General features: G+C 36.7%; 3 protein-coding genes and 1 long non-coding RNA gene across 8 annotated transcripts; 3 read left to right on the top strand and 1 right to left on the bottom strand.

Moving 5' to 3' along the window:
• The first annotated feature begins 486 nt into the window (after positions 1 to 486).
• On the top strand, positions 487 to 6,113 carry LOC109861687. Of its 4 annotated transcripts, XM_020441439.1 has the most exons (9): positions 487 to 748; positions 811 to 960; positions 1,164 to 3,040; positions 3,782 to 4,414; positions 4,536 to 4,772; positions 4,869 to 5,245; positions 5,435 to 5,686; positions 5,769 to 5,955; positions 6,041 to 6,113. In XM_020441439.1, exons 3-9 carry the CDS (start codon positions 1,184 to 1,186, stop codon positions 6,074 to 6,076), a joined length of 3,579 nt encoding a protein of 1,192 aa, XP_020297028.1. In that variant the 5' UTR covers positions 487 to 748; positions 811 to 960; positions 1,164 to 1,183; the 3' UTR covers positions 6,077 to 6,113. The 4 variants fall into 4 exon arrangements, with proteins under 4 accessions (XP_020297028.1, XP_020297029.1, XP_020297030.1 ...); XM_020441440.1 differs by lacking the exon at positions 811 to 960; XM_020441441.1 differs by lacking the exon at positions 811 to 960 and having other exon boundaries at positions 487 to 752.
• Positions 6,114 to 6,318: 205 nt separating this feature from the next.
• LOC109861691 (transmembrane protein 147) lies at positions 6,319 to 8,333 on the top strand. Its single transcript, XM_020441450.1, has 4 exons — positions 6,319 to 7,365; positions 7,474 to 7,612; positions 7,694 to 7,915; positions 8,046 to 8,333. Exons 1-4 carry the CDS (start codon positions 7,289 to 7,291, stop codon positions 8,295 to 8,297), a joined length of 690 nt encoding a protein of 229 aa, XP_020297039.1. The 5' UTR covers positions 6,319 to 7,288; the 3' UTR covers positions 8,298 to 8,333.
• Positions 8,334 to 10,357: 2,024 nt separating this feature from the next.
• On the top strand, positions 10,358 to 19,269 carry LOC109861689 (6-phosphofructo-2-kinase/fructose-2,6-bisphosphatase-like). Of its 2 annotated transcripts, none has more exons than XM_020441444.1 (6): positions 10,358 to 11,952; positions 15,960 to 16,124; positions 16,416 to 16,573; positions 16,820 to 17,203; positions 17,406 to 17,675; positions 17,912 to 19,269. In XM_020441444.1, the coding sequence occupies exons 1-6, from the start codon at positions 11,748 to 11,750 to the stop codon at positions 18,338 to 18,340; spliced, it is 1,611 nt and encodes a 536-aa protein (XP_020297033.1). In that variant the 5' UTR covers positions 10,358 to 11,747; the 3' UTR covers positions 18,341 to 19,269. The 2 variants fall into 2 exon arrangements, with proteins under 2 accessions (XP_020297033.1, XP_020297034.1); XM_020441445.1 differs by lacking the exon at positions 10,358 to 11,952 and adding an exon at positions 14,784 to 14,895.
• On the bottom strand, positions 12,646 to 14,522 carry LOC109861692. The gene is made up of 2 exons (XR_002251013.1): positions 13,613 to 14,522; positions 12,646 to 13,509 (listed from the first exon to the last, which is right to left on the bottom strand). It is a non-coding gene; the product is annotated as an uncharacterized LOC109861692 (long non-coding RNA).
• Positions 19,270 to 19,305: the final 36 nt, after the last annotated feature.

Genomic DNA, 19,305 nt, shown 5'->3' with positions numbered 1-19,305 from the left:
CCTTACTACCTTCATTGTAGACTAGCCATAAAAGAGCCAAAACTGTGAACACTGGTCTAGTTTCCACCAAAGCATTAATTCACACCAAATGCGACGTAGAATCAAATTCAAGTCGATGGAAACCTGTCAAATTGTGCTGATTTCACTTCCGCTTCGATCTATAAGTACTCTACTTCCAATGGAAACAGAGCACTAAATTTGATCAGTACCGGAGTGAAACCGAATTGAGGGTTTCGGTGGAAACTAGACCACTGTTTTTATCAGTCGCTTGTCGCACGTCAGATCGATTGGTCAATGCGATTGGTCAATAGATCGATCACGGTCGCTTTCATTGGGTGCGTTCAGACAACTCAACGGTTGAGAGATCATCACTTATGATAGGACTATTCTTCAAAATCTGAAGCGGTTCCAAAAGTATGATCCAATCAGAAGTGATTATCTCTCAACTGTTGCGCAACTGTTGAGTTGTCTGAACGCACCCATTGTTTTTCATTGAATATGGAACAAGGACAGAATAAGTTTTGTGTCAACTTGTGTCGCTTAACTTAAAAAACGTCTTGGCATGCAACGATTTGGCATGCTCATTAATAATTTATGAGATTGGAGATAATAAATTGTTGAGATTTATCCAATCAGAGAAGAGTTTTTATCAAGTCGAGAAAGTTCGTTTTGTACTGATTGGTTGAATTCTAGTCTAATGCGATCTTGAACGTTGCCACGTGCAGAAGTTTAGTTGAGTTGGAGACAGGTTGGTGCGTGCATGGAGCGTTTGTTTATATGGCCGTTGATTGTATATTTGAAATGTTGCAGTAAACAATTACAAGTCCATTGACTATTTCCATTTGAAATACGTTGTCTCGTGCAAAAGATATTTTGAAAAAGAGCATTGGTGAATTCGATTGTCACGTAACACATATGCGGAATATGTGATATCTTTTGTTCAGTCTCTGGATTTTCGGTGTTAGTATTCGTGTCTTCCATTTTTTTGAGAGACATTATCAGTAATTTCTGTAGATATTTGCAATCGTCAGTAATTCATCTTATTATCATTAATTTTATATTTTTATACGCGTATATTTTCGTGCGTGTATGTGCGTGTGTGTGTATGTACATATGTGTGTATTTTATTGTTGCTACAAATCTTATATTTTCTACTTTCACAGAAAAACAAAGTTGACACACGATGGTTGCTAGCAAAGAAGTTCTTCTAAAAGCCCAAGAGATAAAGAGACGTTTGTTAAGTAAAGGAGAGCATGCTGAAGAATCGGTGATATGCGAGCTTTTAGAGAGTTTGGATTCAAATTTTAAAGGGAATAAGATAGAGCATATTATTAACATGATCATAGATAATCAAGATTTTGATGATCAGACATATGAAACTGATCAGACATATGAAAGCGATCAGACATATGAAAACGATCAGACATATGAAAACGATCAGACATATGAAAATGATCAAACATATGAAAATCAAGCAGGACCGTCTCATGTAGATACTACATACTCGTCCAACACACAAAATTCTTCTATGGATTATAAAACATACGAAGACTCAAATCATTTGTCCTCAGAGTCTGACGATGATAGAGACTTTTATTATTCTAATAATTCTGACACTGTCGAAATTATCGATGAAGAAGTTTTGAATTCATCTCCACCTCCAGCATCTCCTATACTTCCAATATCTTCATCTTTTCCTTCAGTTTCTTCCTCAGACCTGCCTGTTAGTAACCAAGAGGAAGCTACTAACAATAACAAAGCTGAGATTGTCAACAATAATACTTCGAATGAGATAGAAATGGAAGAAAATAATAATGATGTTGTTTGTGTGACTTCGGTTTGCGAGACAAAGAGAGAGGCCGAGAGTCCAAAGCCAGGGTGTAGCAAAGATCTGATAAATGACATGTCTTCGGAGTCGGATGACTTTTGCAATACTTGCAATTTTGAAGATTTACAAAAAGACGCAAAGCAAATACACAACATTTTGCCCAGTTATGATTACTCTTTGATTTATGAGACATTACTTAAGAATCAGAATGTAATCAATCGTATTGAACTCACGCTGTGGGATTTGTTACCTGAGAAAAGACCAGTGGCCAAAATTTTGTGTTCCAAAGAAAAATCTTTGGACAAGGTAGGTCCTGATAACAGTAATGAGATTAAAGTTGCAGCAGATACGGTGTCAGTTCCTGTTGCCAAAAAAGCAACAAAGATCAATGATATTAATATTGTGAATACGGAAATAACAAAATTAAAAGAAAGGGTTAATAACTTGAAAGAAAAGTATAATATATCAAAGAGAGTGCTTCAAGAGCAAGGACCGGACTCGACAAAACCCACGCTGAAGAAATTGAGATGTACTGCAAATGACCTGGGTATATTACGACCTGCAAAGTTGACATTTGATAATCCAATACCAATTCCAGCGCCGTTAGATAAACAACAACAATTATTTTTGCCAACATCTCTACCATCTCAAAACCTATCTCTACCTCAACCTTTGTCCCTATCACATATACCATCTTTATCATGTCTATCATCTCTACCTCCGCAACCGGAACAGATGTTAATCCCTTGTTTTTCTGAAAGAAAGTTCAAACAAGTTTTATCACCTCCAAAATTACACTTGCCAAAACAACCAGATCATGTTACTAGTACATCAGCGAACACATCAAAAGCATTCGTTCCGTTGAATCACATAAATACTATGATCTTTATGAATGAATACAAGAAAAACGTTATGGACATTCTCGAAAAAAAACAGCCCGCTGCAGCGACTGCAAGTAACGAAACACTGTGCGAAACAAGAGAAGCTATATGGAAGCCATATTCCATAGAAAACGGTTATCTTCCGAGCAAAAAAAAATCCGAAAAAATCTTGAACCTAAAGACGGTTCCGAGATCTCTAAAGCTCTCACCATCTAAGAGAGCAAAAGATATGCCTATCTTAAACGCTTCTCATTCGTTTAATAGTGATAACGAGGTGCATCAGGAAGAAAACAATGTTGACGTACTAAATATTTCCGATACGAAAGACAAGGTAAGCAGACGAGATGCATGGTTATTTGTGCAAGTTACCCATAATACGACCAAGTGTTTGTCAAAGTGTAAATTTAAATTTACCGCGTTTTGAATTGAAAGTAACGCCTCTTCTTCGAAAAGAGGGGAAATCCCTTTGTACCTGTTGAACAGTACAGTTGTGTGCGTATTGCATGCGTTTACGTTACAAAGAACGTGTGTGCTGTTGTGTCATCTATTTGTTTCTGAGAAACCACTACTAGATATTTCATGAATCGCGTTATTTCTTAATATACGTGTATAGAACTGCTGTGTAAATAAAATACTCAATGTAACGATTTTCATCGATTTTTTGCGTTCGATTAGTTTCAAGAGGATCGCACAATGTTGGTCCGTCAAAGAGCTACGAAAAAGGTTTTTTTTTGTACTTTTTTCAAGCTATATTATTTTTAAAAACTATGTCGTATATTACGTATACTACTCTTGTATATTGATGACTATCAGATTGTGTTCTTTTTGTATATTATAATACGAAATGACACGTGGCAATATAATATCAGTATATATGAGTGTACATAAGGAACTGACCTTGAAAAATGTGCTATATATATTGTCACTTATACATTTATAGTTACAATAAATGGAGTTCTCTGTATTGTGTTTTTGCTTCCTTTAACAAAGCAAATAACTAAATAGAAAATCTCAATTTGAATATAAAATTGATTGTTTGTGTACAAAATGATTTACTTATTTGTCTTTTCAGGAAATTGTGCGTCACGAACAAACAAATCAAGCGAAAAGAGAAAATGCAGCAAGCACTAGCGCTTCAAAAGAAATAGTATTAGGTCAGAGAGCTTGCAAAATTTATTATAAATTAATACCTATGTTTCCAACCGTACAAACTGAATACATAAAACGTGTGTGTCAAGCTTACGATGAAAAGGATTTGCAGTTCGATGAAACATCAACAGTACAACGTTTAGTTGAACATTTGCTCGAGTATGGCAAAGATTATCCAAATGTTAGAAAAGTTGAGCCCGTTGCGGCTCCCAACACTTACGATTTGAACGAACAGTATGCCGATTTGTTGGGGATATTCCCGGAAGCTGATCCGGGTTATTTAAGAGAAAAAGCTGAACAGATATATAACGATCCGGAAAAAATCAAAGAGTTTGTTCAGAACCAATTGGAAAACCGAGATTATCCAACAAGACAGCAGTCTCTGACAAAGAAAAAGATTACGGATCAGGTGAAACAGTATACCATAGATTTTCAAGTAGAGCGATTCTTGGAGATATTTCCCGATCCATTTTCTTACTTTGAGGATGAGAAGAGACAATGCAAGTTTAATCCTCACGGAGCGGATTTTCTTAAGAATCATTTCAGTAAGATACGGGTAAGTAACTTCTTTTCATTCTTTTTTCTTCTTCTTCTTTTTCAGCGCTAGATTCTGTGGTAAACCGTCTTCTACATAATAACTTTCTTTTATTATATATTTGTTTTATTTTTTTTTTAAGGTAAATACAATGTTAAATATATATACTCAGAATAAGCACAACTTAAGTTTGACCGCGAAAGCTTTGGAACACTTGAATCCTGATATGAAAACTAGACGATACAGCAGTAACAGACACGTGCTGACTATAGATATTCCTCTTTTGCAAGAATGTGCCTTTATACAGCACAAAGAAGAACTTAGGCTGTATCTAGCACAATTGAAAGAAAAAGAAGAAAAAGAATTCAATGAAATGAAGGTACGTCTAAAAATAGAATAAAATTGTGAAAACACTTTTTTTTTTTTTTTTAAATACAGAAGATATTTCCTATGCATTGTATTTTTTTTCTTTCAGGAAAAAAAAGAACTGCTCGAGTGTCAGTGTTGCTTCGACAACGAATGCATGCCATCAAAATGTTCCACGTGTGAAGATGGCCATATCTTTTGCAATACGTGCATTATCCGAAGCACGGATGTGATATTAGCGGACGGCAAGACGCACGTTAACTGCTTAATGAATTGTGGCAGTGAATTTCCATTGGCCGTACTTCAACGAGTATTGCAACCAACCAAATTCAGCATTCTTCTTTGTAAACGGCAAGAAGCGGAAGTGATGGCCGCTGGATTAGAAGGATTGGTGTCCTGTCCGTTTTGTCACTTTGCATCAATACCGCCACTGGAAGATAAGGTGTTCAAGTGTCTCAATCCTGATTGCATGAAAGAGTCATGTCGGTGAGTTTCTATCTTGCAATCGTTTGTATTGCCGCAAAATTTTCTCGGTTCTTTTATTTCGTGAAAAGAAAATACCTTAAATTTATGAAAGGACTTCAGAAATATTTTTACTTTACTAATGCTTATCAGATATAAACACACAGAGTTGTTTATAAAATAAAAATATACTATTATACGTTTTGGTATTAGATTATGCAAGGAACTGAGTCATATACCTCTGAAATGTAACGAAGTAAAAAATACGGACGCCGCACGCTTGTACCTGGAAGAAAAAATGACCGAAGCTCTGGTACGGAAGTGCTGGAAGTGCGGGCGAACATTCTTCAAGGAAGAGGGATGCAACAAGATGTCCTGTATGTGTGGCGCGCAAATGTGTTATATTTGTGATAAACCGGTAACCGATTACAAGCACTTTCAAGGTCAAGGAGGAGCAGGAAACTTGTGAGTTTTCTGTGATTTGGTCCTCTTCTGTAAGCCAGTCGTAAATTACGTTTTAAAACTTCTTTTTTTTTTTTTTATGTAGGTGTCCGTTGTGGAGTGATGATCGTCGTTTGAACGCCGAATCGGTAATTAAAGTATGCAACGAGACACTGAAACATATTAAGGAGAAAAATCCTCAAGTCGATATAAATGTTACTGCCCTTCTGCCAAAGCTACCGCCCAAGAGAAGAGGTCCTCATGAAGAAATTGCTCGTGCTGATATACTCCCGGTATGTATAAAATATAACGTACAACCTAAACATTTATTCGGGCACGTATATATCGACAATTGAAAACCAAATTATTTGTTTTCAGGAACATGCAAACAGGATTGTGAGACAAATTCCTTGACTCTATTAATATTGAAAAAGAGAAAGGTACATGGTACTAAAAAAAAGACCATTTTATATTTGCAATCAAAATCCTATATAATATTGTTACACATACACTTATACTTTACGCGTATACTTAAAAATATCTCTATTTTACTGATAATAATATGATGATATATAATATATAGAGATACAAGTAAAGACTTTGTTAAGAACTATTCGAAGCACAAAACGCGTGTTGCTTCTTTATACTATTACTATTACTATTAGTATTGTAAACCAAAGGTTTACTTACTAGTCTTGTACAATTACATATTTTTGCGCTAGATGAAAAAGTACAACACAATAAAAGAGAAATGTGATTTTGGGTTGAAGTGTTGGGTGCAATAATAATATACACACACACGCGCGCGCATGTGTCACAAAATAATTTTGTTGAGCAATAATTCTGAAAGAAATGAGCTCAATAGTCTCTCATCCGATGTTCTCTTTGTGTTATTACAATTGCAACAATACTTTGTAACAAGTTGGAGTTATCCTCGTATTTTTATGATAATTATATTATTTAAGTTTGTATAAGAGAGTGCGTACGTTGTCTCAATGTTGGTTGTGTAAGGTGAGTTTTTTTTTGTTACAACGCGTGTCTAGAGAGTATACATTTTTAATCATAAATAAAACAGCCTTCAAACAGATGTTAAGTCTGCGGCACACAATGATGTTTCTTTTTTTTTTATTTATTTATTTTTTTTTTTTGAGTGCTAGATCGCATACGGGCAAAGAATGAATTGACTATCAATTTGATTTGGAATCAAAGAATTGTCAAATCGTCGTAATGCTCGCGCGCGATTCAGCACTAAAACAAAGCTTCATTGTGGGCTTTTGTATTATCACATAAACAAGCTGTCTGTATAATTTTCAAGGAACAGTGAAAAAATAGAGCTTTACCATTTGTATGTATTTCCGAAAATTTGTCACTTGAGGCTGAAATAAAATATTTTTACTACATACGCTATTGAGATGTTTTTTAAAATTCCCACTTTTTGATCATTAATATCAGTGCACATGTGTCAATTTTGTCACGTGTTCCGCCACATACGCGCCACCATTTAATAGGTATTCTCTGCTTTATCATGCTTGCTGTACGAGTGTTTACGATGTTTATGATCCTATTATGATTTACTTTAACTAAATTGCGTTAGTATTAAAAAAATTGTTTGAGTAGAATTAAAAAATGACGTTGTATCATTTTGGAAATTGCTTGGCGTTGGTATACGTGCCGTATTATTTGGCCTACAAGTATTCCGGCTTGTAAGTATCTTTGATCTTAACCTAACCTAACGCGGGTACATGATTTTAATTTTCTTAAAAACTCTGAATGAAAGTGGCGATTAATCAAACGAAACAACGTTTGCACAGATCGGAATACGGTGCTTTCTGGAAATGCATTCAAGCCGGTGGGATTTACATCTTCACTCAACTCGTGAAGATGTTAGCGCTTGCTACCTTTTTCCCAACAGGTGACAGTGTCGAGGGAGAGAGCTTTGATGTCTTTGGAGTATGTATTTTTTAGTATGTATTTTTCAGATTTTTTTCTGAAACGATGTATTTTTTTTTAACAGAATCTATATGGTTTCAGGAATTTTTAAAATCATCTATTGATCTAGCGGATCTGGTAGGGATTTTACTGGTGTTAAATAGCATACCTGGCAAGGGCCACGCCAAGGTATTGACTGCTGGTATAGGATGGGCAGGAGCAGAAGTATTGCTTACGAGATTCTTATTGCTTTGGGTTGGGGCACGTGGTGCTGAGTTTGATTGGAAGTACATTCAAAAGAGTCTAGAATCAAACATTAATCTGGTAAGCATTACCTATGTGTAAAAAAGTTAAAAGCCACTGTACAGAAATTATTGGAAGGAAAAAACTTCTTCAGCTGTATCATGAAAATTATGAAGCATTGTTTTAAACTAATGTTATCTCTGTCCAATAGGTGCAACACATAACGACAGCTGCGTTGGTTTGGTTGTGGTCTAGACACGACTTACAACGCAGTTTATTTCCCATTGTTGTTGGCATGCTCATTCTCACAGTGTATAAATCGCTTGTATTGGATTTTCTCACATCAATTTTGTTAACTGGCCCGTGGTGGATGCTCGTTATCAAAGCGATTACCACGTTATTTATGGGAGCGACGACGTTGCAAATTTATGCGGGTCTTGCTCATTCAATTGGAATTTTCTAAATAATATATAAATACATGTGTATATTTATTTATTCACGTGCCGATTGTATAGTTATTACCATTTGTCTGTGTTTCCCATTTCTATTTTTCAACAATAACGTACTTTTTATCGTGTACGTTAAACAGTTTCATGTATTTGTATATTACCTTCTTATGTTTGTTTATATCATTTGTTGCATACAATTTTTCATTGTGTGAATTAAATTCTTCCTACAATTTTTAACGCATAGGATTTTATTACGACGTTAAATGCTATGTTAAATTATGCTGATTTCGTCAAAAAATAAATTGTTCAAGTCGTGTATAATTATATATATACAAATATATTGTTTATTTTTAGTAATAAATTTTTTTTATATTCTCTGTTATATAATTTGTTTTGAAGTAGGATTCTGCTGTTTTAATTCGCAATTTAGAACGTTCTTTCAAGGAACAACGAAAAAAACATTTATCTTCTGGACTTATTCTACACACACAGCTTTTTTTGCGGTTAATGAACAACGGTGACCGCAGATCTGTACGTAAATGGATATCTACTGTAATGTGATATAATCATTTTAGGACAGAGTTTGCTAATAACAAAGACCTTGTATGTTTTGGGATCTCAAAGCAAGATAGAAATCAAAAGAGAAATTTGTACTGCGTAAGATTTTGATTTTTTTTCGCTCATTATTCTCAAGACAAAGTTTCACATTGCGTCACTAATAATATATATTAATGTTGAAATAATTTTTGTTTTGTAGGGAGGAAAATTTACGAGGTTTTACGGCCATGAGATCTAATTAAAAATTTATATAAACATACATACATGATCTTGAAAAGTTAAATTAGTTTCTGCGACTCATTGTTGAATAATTGATGCTGAACAAAACGTGCTTACAGCTGTTCAAAGAAAAACGTGACTGCAGTCTTGAATTTCGTTTTGCTGTAGTCTGCTAGATCATGCATGACCCCTATCACGCATCGGAATAACATTTATCACGCAAGATACACGTTTAATGTACTTTCCTCTTATTATCAATAAGACTTTGTGAAGTTTCTTGACGTAGGTATGTTCAGAAAAATCTAGTGTCTCGTAAGATATAATTATTTATCACAATATTATTATGAACAATATTTATTCGATATCTTGTAAATACGAAGAATAATCTCTCGTCGCTTCTATGAATTTCTTATGAAATTTTTGATATCTCTATTGGAAAATTTTAGATCTTACAATTTACAGCGTGAAACTGTCTTCAAATTTAAAAAAATAATTTGTTTGGTGAATTTCATCTTCGCGTTTATTCGCCCTGGAACAAGCGGATTTATTTCCAACTTTCAGTGTACGAACAAACAGAATGATCAATTATTTGACAAAATTATCACTAGACAAGAGCGAGGTGTGTGTGTGCGCAGGTATTTTTATTATTTATTATTTATTGAACAATTAGACATTTCTTTTTCACAAATTGCATAAATCTCTTAAATATTTTTAATTAAACAAATATTTTGTTTAATATTATATTTTACTTTTTATTAATTGAAATACTTGTATTTCAGTGTTCCTATGTAATATAAATATATACATATACGCACACGTAAGCGTATTCTTTTTTTTATCGATACAAATTGCAGTTTTCATCAACACGAGCTTCATTTCGAAATCAAACCAAAACAGGTTCCAAAGTTCACGTTTCGTCTATGTGTTGCTTCACGTACTAGATTGTACACGTGATGTAATAACCCGGCAGGTCAAGACATTAATGATCCGGGCGCGTCTCCTTATTCAATTCGCAATGACGCCGAATGCGCGTGTGTCTGAGTGATAGTTTGCCAAACGATTACGTGAAAATGGGAAAACAACTTTGTTGGACTTTGAACGTACGCGCTAGTTTTAATCAGACGTAATGTGTGCAATTTATGATCTTAATCAAATGAGATTTATAACGTCATAGCGGAGCGCGGTAAGTCATCAGGATCATCACATGTATGTCACATATAAATGTTGTACATTTAATTGAGTCAAGGGAATCGATTGAATGTTCAAAAATCTCTTCGTCAGGTTCGAGAAGTTGCGAAAAAAACTTCGCGAGAAGCAAGTAGGTCAACATCGGACAATTACTAGACGCAATATGAGCGACGACAATTAACGTATGATTACGATATTTCACGAAGAATCCGAAGAATTCACACACGGTTTTTCCCTGTCGTATCTTCGCAGAAAAATTCGCGCGGATAAATGTTCACTTCAAGCGATATTTTGGCGATTTACACGTTACAAGAGGAAAACTGAATTGTTCGGCGCGTACGTTTATTCAATATCGCACGTGGTGGAGGGGTCAGCTGATCTTCTATTGGTTCGTCATGGAGTTAAGAGTGTGCACGCTCGCTTTGTACGCGGATCCCGGTCGATGCTGCTAAAAGCCGCGACGGAACCCGGAGCACTTAGTCGTAGGAGAACTGTCGGACGAGAAGCTACTGTGGACGTCACACGATTTAGACGTAGCGCAATCTATTTTCGTCAGGTCGTTTGGTCAGCCGGTGTTCTTGGAAACCAGATGCTGAGAAGTTGCAGCTGAAGAGGTTCTTGCAGGAAAAGAGAAAGAGAGAGAGAGAGACGGGAGAGGAAGAAGTTTCTAGAAACGTCAAGCAACATATTTTCTTTCTGCTGCTGAAACGCGTGTCGATAGTCGGCTCGCTCTCATCGGAAGAGGGTACAGAAGTGGCGGCATAGGAAACAAATCAGAGTAAGCAATCGAGATCCCGATAGAGAAAGAGAGAGAGAGAGAGAGACAGAGGAGAGAACAGACACAAAACGGTGAGAGGCCGTATCGCCAGTTACTATGTAAATTACCAGCGGGTTTTATTTGGGCTGCGCGCGCGCACTGCCGTCTACGAGCAACGACACCGACAGCAGCGTCTCGACAACAACAAAGTCGTCATCGTCAATAGCCGCGGGTGGAAACACGGACGTCAGCGAAAGGTATACAATAGCGCGGATAACCTCGCGAACGAGAGACCTGGGCTCTTTTCTCACCGATTTCAAGGAAGCCCGCAAACTGGCTCCGGAAGTGAGGATCAAGCAAATTGGAATGAGGGAGGATCTGCTATCTATAATACGGCACACGAGCAGCGACCACTTCTCGGAAGAGCTTTAGCCGGGAGAGCTTAACCAGGAAGTAGGTGTCGAAGAAGAAGCATCAGCACACCCCCTCAGCAAGGCTGACACGATAATTCGCGGGTAGAAGTTTTATTCGCGCGATAGGGTAGAGGCGGCTCTTGCTCGTTGGCTTTTTTTCGAGCGTCCTTGTCCCGGGTTTCCTTTTGTTCCGACGATCCTTCTGGGTCGCTTTTTTCATTGACCTTGATTTCGTCGTTATCAAAAGAGAGTCGAGAGAGAGATAGAAAGATAAAGAGAAAAAACCGGGAGTATATACATCCGGTTATTCTCTGTTACACGGGAGGGTTATGCCCTGGGTCGCGGCATGTTTTGACCTGTTGGCAACTCCGTTGCTGGGTTACTGTCTAGCGGTCAGAAAACTAGCTCTGCAAGCCGGTGTTCTGCAGGAGAAAACGTCAAACGATTCCGCCGGGAAGCAGACGTCCAAGTTACTGGTGAATACCGCAACCGAAGCCGCAACCGACACCATGGTTTCCAACGCAGAGGAACAAGGTAAAGTTTGCCCACACAGATGTGAGAACTGTGTGTGTTGACGTCCGCATTATCTCTTTCGTTCCAATGTGTGTGTGTGTGTGTGTGCCTCTTTTTTCACACTGTTTATTCACAAAACAGCTTATCTTAACACAATTCAGCAACACAAAAACTTCAAAGTGAAATGTCGCGATTATATGCGTGAAAAACGACGCGGTGAGATATATAGACACACACGCACACACACACACAACTTATCGGATAAGCGTCAGGCATTTTAAGATTTGTTACATAATTCTCCAAACAACGGAGAAAATTTTTGTTAATTATTATCCAAAGATTATTGCAAATTATTTCGCAATCGTTGTGTGTCTAGACAATTCTTTTCTCTGCGAGGAGTTGTTACGTCATACTTTTTCGCATCTCGTTTAACACGCATAGTAAAACAAGTCGGTTGCGTGTAAAAAACTCATTTTTTTCAGTTTTTTTGTTCCGACGCGATGAGCAGGCAAAAACTTGGAGTTAAAAAGCAAAAAAAAAATCATTTGTATTCTATTGTTGAGCGTTTCCAGTCGAGCGAAGTTTCAACTTTCGCACACACTTGTCTATAAATCATACCATCACTTCCACGATATTTTTCTCTCGCGAATAAATGTTATGTCGCGCGTTAAGTTGCGAATTAGTGAAACCGTTTTTTTTTTTTTTTTTTTTTTTTTTTTTTTTGTTTTAGATTTGCAAGTCACGTTTATCACGCTCTACTTTTCAAAACCTTCCTCGTCAAATGTATGTCAAATGTATGCTAATGTGATTTTTCACGTGGCGCACGTTGAACGTTTCCTCGTGCTGGAAACCAGATAAAAAAAAAAAAAAAAAACGAAGGGAATGAAAAGTGAAAGGAAAAACATCGCGTTCGGATTGAGGTCGTTGTTTGCGGTATCACACACAGTGTAACGTCGAGATGTTACTTGTTTCCATACACATTGATTTGTTTCATCGTCGTTATTTCTTTCGCATAAAGTAAATTATATCATTTTTGTTACAAATATTTCGCGTGTTTTTAACGCACGTACGTGCGTTGTGCATTGTTCGCACCGACTTCTTGCGACAAGGCGGTTGGCTAAAATTACAAAGGATATAAATATACACACACGGCTCGTGAAATCAACTTGCTCTATTTTTACTACTTTTGTCAATCTGACGTGTCACGTTTTAGCGATATTTAACAATTTTTTTTTTGTTTTTTTTTATTGGCGATCTGTTTTTTCCCGCACACTACGTTATGCGTCTTGCAGACAATCGGAATTGTTATAGGTTTCATTGTGGAATATGATTCCGTGAAAAGAAATCGCGGCGCGCGCATTGTTCGGTGCTGAAAACTGAATATAATTACAATATCACGAGAATCGCATGTGTGTGTGTGTGTGTGTCTCAGAAAAATTCAAATATAAGCAAATATATTGCTTTTGTATGTACAACTCTTGCTTATTCTACAATCTACCCGTCGTACACATTCCACTTTGCAGTAATTGAGTTTATTAAATCGACTAATTGATTCGATTAATTTTCACATTGAAAACACTAGAATAAAGCAAACAAAATTTATTAAAAACAAAAATCCTCTGGTAGCGCACAAACTAAATGATAATTTATGATATGTGCATATATATATATGTATACGTACATTGGAAAGCTGAATATATTACGTGCTCGTAAATATTACGCATCGGTGACACGATAAATCCGGTATGTTCGAATTAATCGTCATCGTCGTCGTCGTCGTCGTCGTCGTTGTTGTACATATCTTCAATTTATCATCGCGCGAAACGACATTGAGAAATCGATAACTTATCGAAATAAACCGCCAGAAACCGAATCACGTCGTTTATCTTCCGAAATAAGCCAACATTATTACACACGTACAGAGAGTTCAAAAAATTGTGTTGCAAATTTTTCTTTTTTATCCACAAAAAATTTGTAAGAAGGTCGCGCGATTGTTACACCGAGATTTTACTTAATCCGCGAGGCGAACAAGCAAACAAACAAACAATGCATCATGCATGAGTCAATATAAAAAGTGTTTTCCAACATAAATAAAAACAACAAATTGATTGCATCTGGTTTAACGTTATGCGTGTAATAATTGATAAAGATATGAACTTTATCTATTATCTCTCGATACGCTTCGCGATTAGATAATACGAATTGTCGGATTACAAAAAAGAGTCGGTGCGTTATCGTTTCCATCATCAGAGACGTTAAAAAGAGATAAGGTTTTTTTTTTCGTCCAAACGTATATAAAACTTTCGTATCGGAAAGTCCTTTCGAGCTGTTATTTTCGTTTTATTTGTGGTTGGGAAATTATTGTTTCCCAACGCAACACTGTAAAGTCATCAACTTGGTGAGAACTTTGTTGCTCCACTTGAATCACAAAATATATTCGCAGTTTTTTTTTTTTTTTTGATACAAAAAATTTGAACACGCACGCATCGCGAAAAAAACACGCGATAAGATGCACATGGCACATTCACGGGATTGAGAGCAATGATAAAAAAAAAAAAAAAAAAAACAAAACAAAAATGAATTGCGCGCATATGTGTCTTATCTTTCTTGTGCCGAACAACTGACGTTTATTGTGTAGGCGATGATCTTTTAGTCCCGGTTTGAGGACGTAAAAGCTCGAATAAAAGCAATATGCATTTGCAATTTCTAAATATAAATCCTAGTTCCTATAGTACACACATCTATGACGTGTATGTTCGATTGCTCGCGCAGGTAACGTTACAGTATTCATCGAATTTTCACGTAGTCCGTCCCAGAACGTTGGTCTTGGTATTCATCTTTTTGCCGCGTGTATTTTTTAAAATCTGTCGTTACGTATTTACGACACTTTGCGACAACGATATATGGTTGAGCAATCTCTCCGAGATCAAGTCTCGTATTTTTGAAGAAACATGTGCATTTTAGGTAAGATAATTATATTATCGTATTTAACGTGATAAGTAAAGTAAATATTGGTGTTATTCACCTTCCGTATGTCAATTGCGATTATTTTTGTGTTGTTAACAGTCTGAAACGCGGAAAAACATCGAGAGAAAAACGATGATGCACATAAATTTTTTAATTTTTATATTAAAAACTGTTTGTGCGCGATAAAATTGTTTCTCCCCCGTGAGTTGTTTTTGTCGTTTTCTCAATATTATTCTTGCAATCCGCGAATATCCTGATGTGTTATTTTTAATTTTTCTAATCGGCAATAAAAATACTTTGGGGTGTTAAATTAACAAACCGACTGCGTTGATTTGGGGTGTTAAATTAACAAACCGACGTATTTGATTAATAGTAAGCTCTTCTTGTACAATAACTTTCTCATCTTAGCCGCATGTTTCATGAAATTTTCGGTTCTGTACTCAACATTTATGAGCACACGAATAATGACCGTCATTGCAAAATTTTTTTTTTTTTTGCACATAGCAACAGAAATACTTAATGACGCATGCGTTTATAATTTGCAATTTGGAAATCGCAAGCTACAAATGCGTGTGTCATGAAGTGCTAAAAAAACTAATAAATTGCAGCAGAAATACGGTTTGCTATAAAAAAAAGTCAAACCAACGAGGAGAAGTTTATATATTCGATTCTTACCTAAGTGCCTTTTTCCGGGAACGGAGATTCTAAAAAAAACTTATAAATACACATGTTGCAAACATATTTTGCGATTAATACTATTTTTATAAAGAAACATTTCGCTACTGCGTCTTGCGGGTCCGAAGTCCGAAGTCGCGTATAGTCATGTATTGTGCAAATTGCGTGTCTATATGTGCGTGTAAGTGTATGTATATATATACATAAAATTAGTCTCATATGTTGTACACATCAGCATAGACAATATAGGGCCAGACACACATTGCCAACATCCTGCTTAATATTAATTCGTTGCGCTCAGAAAATCCTATCTCATTCAACGAAGTTCTTAGTGCACAAGTTTCTCAATGTACAAGTTCTCAGTGTCTTTTATTGTCTGTATTTAGATCCCGGTAAAGAAAAGGTCGCGACAAGAATCCCGGGAACGGCAAAATCATCGCGCAAATTCGCAGGAGTCGTCATAGCCACTTGTGGTTTACCGGCTCGTGGGAAAAGCCAAATCGGGCAGAGCCTTGCTCGTAGACTCAATTGGAATGGCGTAACCACTAAAGGTAATAAATGCAATTAAAAATGACACGTATCTCAACAAAACGTCTCCTATTGTTTTACAAATATTACATATGTAGATTTGTGTAAAACAAAAAAAAATAAATTAAAAATAAATTAAAAACAACTTAAATAAAATAATTAAAAATAAATTAAAAATAACGCGCGTGTCTTATCAAACGTTTTCTATTTTGTTTAACAAATATTGTATCTGTAGATCTACGTAAAACAATTTCTCTCGCAATTATCTCTTTCTCTCTATTTGATTTTTCTTTTATTTATAAATCTTGTTATAGTATTCCGCGTGAGTGATTACCGAAGAAAACGGCTCGAACCCCATTCTATTGAACTCTTCCGATCGGATAATACGGTAAACAACGCGCTAAGGGCTCTCGCTCGGAGGGACGCCATGCAGGATTGCGCGGCATGGCTAGCATCTGGAAATGATGTCGCGGTAGGTATTCAATGATTGACAGTAATTTGTACGTGATTACAGTTCTGAGAAGACGACAATATTATCGGACATAATATTGTCTGTTGGTTTTTTTTTGTTTCCGTTAGTTCCATTAATTATAGCAAGAGTCGTGAAAATTGTGTGACGATTAATTAGAAAACGTCATCTCTGATAGTTTTATTTTTCAGAAAATACGATATCGCACGGTTATTCTCTGGTTAAAGTCTAGAGCTTTCCTGTTTTAAGCTCCTGGACGCTATGCTGATCACGCGAACGCAACGCGCGGAGGTTTACGACTACTTCTCCGGCCAGCTCGGTTATCGCGTTCTTTTCATCGAATGCGTCTGCGACGATCCGGAAATCTTAGAGCATAACAAACAGGAGATCATCAGACACAGCGCCGATTATGCCGGTGTGGATGCCGCCCTCGCCGCGGAGGATCTGCGCCTGAAGATCGCCTTTTACTCCCGATCCTACGAGTTCTTAGACGAGAAGATCTATCCCAAGATCAGGATCGACACCGCTACCATGGACATCGAGACTTGCAAAGTGTCGGGTCACATCGAAACCAGAGTGCTCGGATATCTCGGAGACGTCAGCCTGAAATCTCACACTCTTTACTTCTCGAGAGTAAGCAATTTTGTTTCATTGTGCGCAGAACGTACCGAAGATAAGATGATATTTTGTTTTCAAAACTCAATTTTTCGTAAACTTACTTACACAGAGTGTTTTCTTTCTCCTTCTCATAATGTTTCAACAGTGTTTCTCTATTTATTTTTGAATTTTTCAAGCGAAATTTTGTAAATGTAAGTAAATTTTTGTATTGTTGCAGCACGGCGAAAGCGAATACAATGTGCTTGGTAAAGTTGGAGGCGACGCAGTATTAAGCGCCAGAGGCGAGCGATATGCTCAAGCGTTGTCAAACAAGTTCAACTCAATGCGCGTACCCGATCTTCGAGTTCTCACTAGTCGTCTTCGCAGAACCATCGCAACGGCGCGAGGCATTGAAGCTCCTCAAGAACACGTAGCTGCTCTGAATGAACTTCATGCGGGAGTATGCGAAGGCCTCTCTTACGAAGAGATGCAAGAACATTACCCGCAAGTATGTATTTGTCGACATCTGTAAACTCTATAATTATTCGAAGAATATCGATTAATTAAAACTATTCTTAGAATTTTAGATTAAAGTTGAAGTGTATGTATGTGTGTGTATGTGTGTGCGTGTGTGTGAAGCAATACATTCGAGTAATGAGTTTTTCTCAGATTTCATTTCTATCGATTTTTAAGTGACATCCATAAAACAACTGTTTCTAATGTTACGATTTGATTTCACAACAGGAATTTGCTTGGCGCGATCAAGATAAGCTACGCTATCGCTATCCGTGGGGCGAGAGCTACATAGACGCAATGCACCGTGTCGAGCCGGTGATTGCTGAACTGCAGCGATCCAACAACGTGCTTGTTGTGTCGCATCAGGCAGTTTTGCGTTGTATCATCGGATTCTTTCTTGATAAGAAACCCGAGGAGCTTCCATACATGGAGGTGCCGTTGCACACGATAATCTGTATTACCAGCCAGGGCTACAATTACAAACTTGAGTTCTTCAAGTTACCAATTGAGTGTGTCAACACGACTCGCGTCAAACCGAAGAACTGCAGCGGCGATCGTACCGCCGCGGACGCTTTGATCACGGTTCCTGCTCACTTCGATATGCCGGATCCTTGGAGAAACCCCGGCAACGGACCCACTCTTGTGCAGCAACATTAAGAGAAATGTCCTCATTTCAAAAGTAGCGTAACATACGTTTAAGATGCAAGTTTGACATTTGAAAAACATCAGTACGAGATCATTTTCAATTGATATACGATTTTGTATATGACATTATATATGTATAAAATATTTTCAATTCTGTGCGGCTTTAAAATAAGCACAGTTTATATGATATCGCTATCAAAATTTAATTATTTTCGGAGCATGATTCGTTTATAAAGAGAAATTAGATAATTAAGCAATTAGTATTTTTGTGGCAACTAAAGAGCCACAATTTTTATTTCACGTAGCGGCTTAAAACACGCGCCGATTTTTATCTATTGGTAATCAATACGTGGATAGTACATAGATATATTATAGAAACCACTTGTTCTTTTATTTGGAGATTTTCTTTGCAAAGAAATGTGCACAAATTTTTTTTAACGCGATTATCTTTGACACTGATCGTCGGCGAAGTTCTGTGTGTATTTCGGATCGACTTCGACGATAGGTCTACGACACCGATTGCTACACAATACGCCTGTTTAACAGCCGGAAGCCTATAGTTCGAGCCCTCTACGTATCGCGAAACGTGAGATAATTTTATCAGTAGTAGTTTTACAGGATTGTTCAGTCACAGTAACTCTGGCAATTCAACACACACATATGCGTCATGAATTAATTAAGATATACTATTACTCATATAATGATAAAAAAAATATACGTACACATTTGTATATAGAACGGGTGGGAATTTGATTTTGAATACTATTTGTGATAGGAAATAATAGCATGCAGATTGCTGTCTTACTGAGGCAAAATACAAGAGAAAATCGTATTTTCGTATTTTAGGCATTTTCCGAAGTTTTTCTTTTTCAAGCTATGTTAGAAAAAACTTATTCCGTAACTGTGATTGTTTTTATCAAATATATGATCTCTTACAATTATTCTATCTTTTATCACTTATCTTTTATGTCTTATCA

Source organism: Pseudomyrmex gracilis, unplaced genomic scaffold (genome assembly GCF_002006095.1).
Source record: "Pseudomyrmex gracilis isolate BER0280 unplaced genomic scaffold, ASM200609v1 scaffold_925, whole genome shotgun sequence".
Taxonomy (NCBI): domain Eukaryota; kingdom Metazoa; phylum Arthropoda; class Insecta; order Hymenoptera; family Formicidae; genus Pseudomyrmex; species Pseudomyrmex gracilis.
Note: the sequence above shows the minus strand (reverse complement) of the source record. Positions and strands in the feature narration are given on the sequence as shown.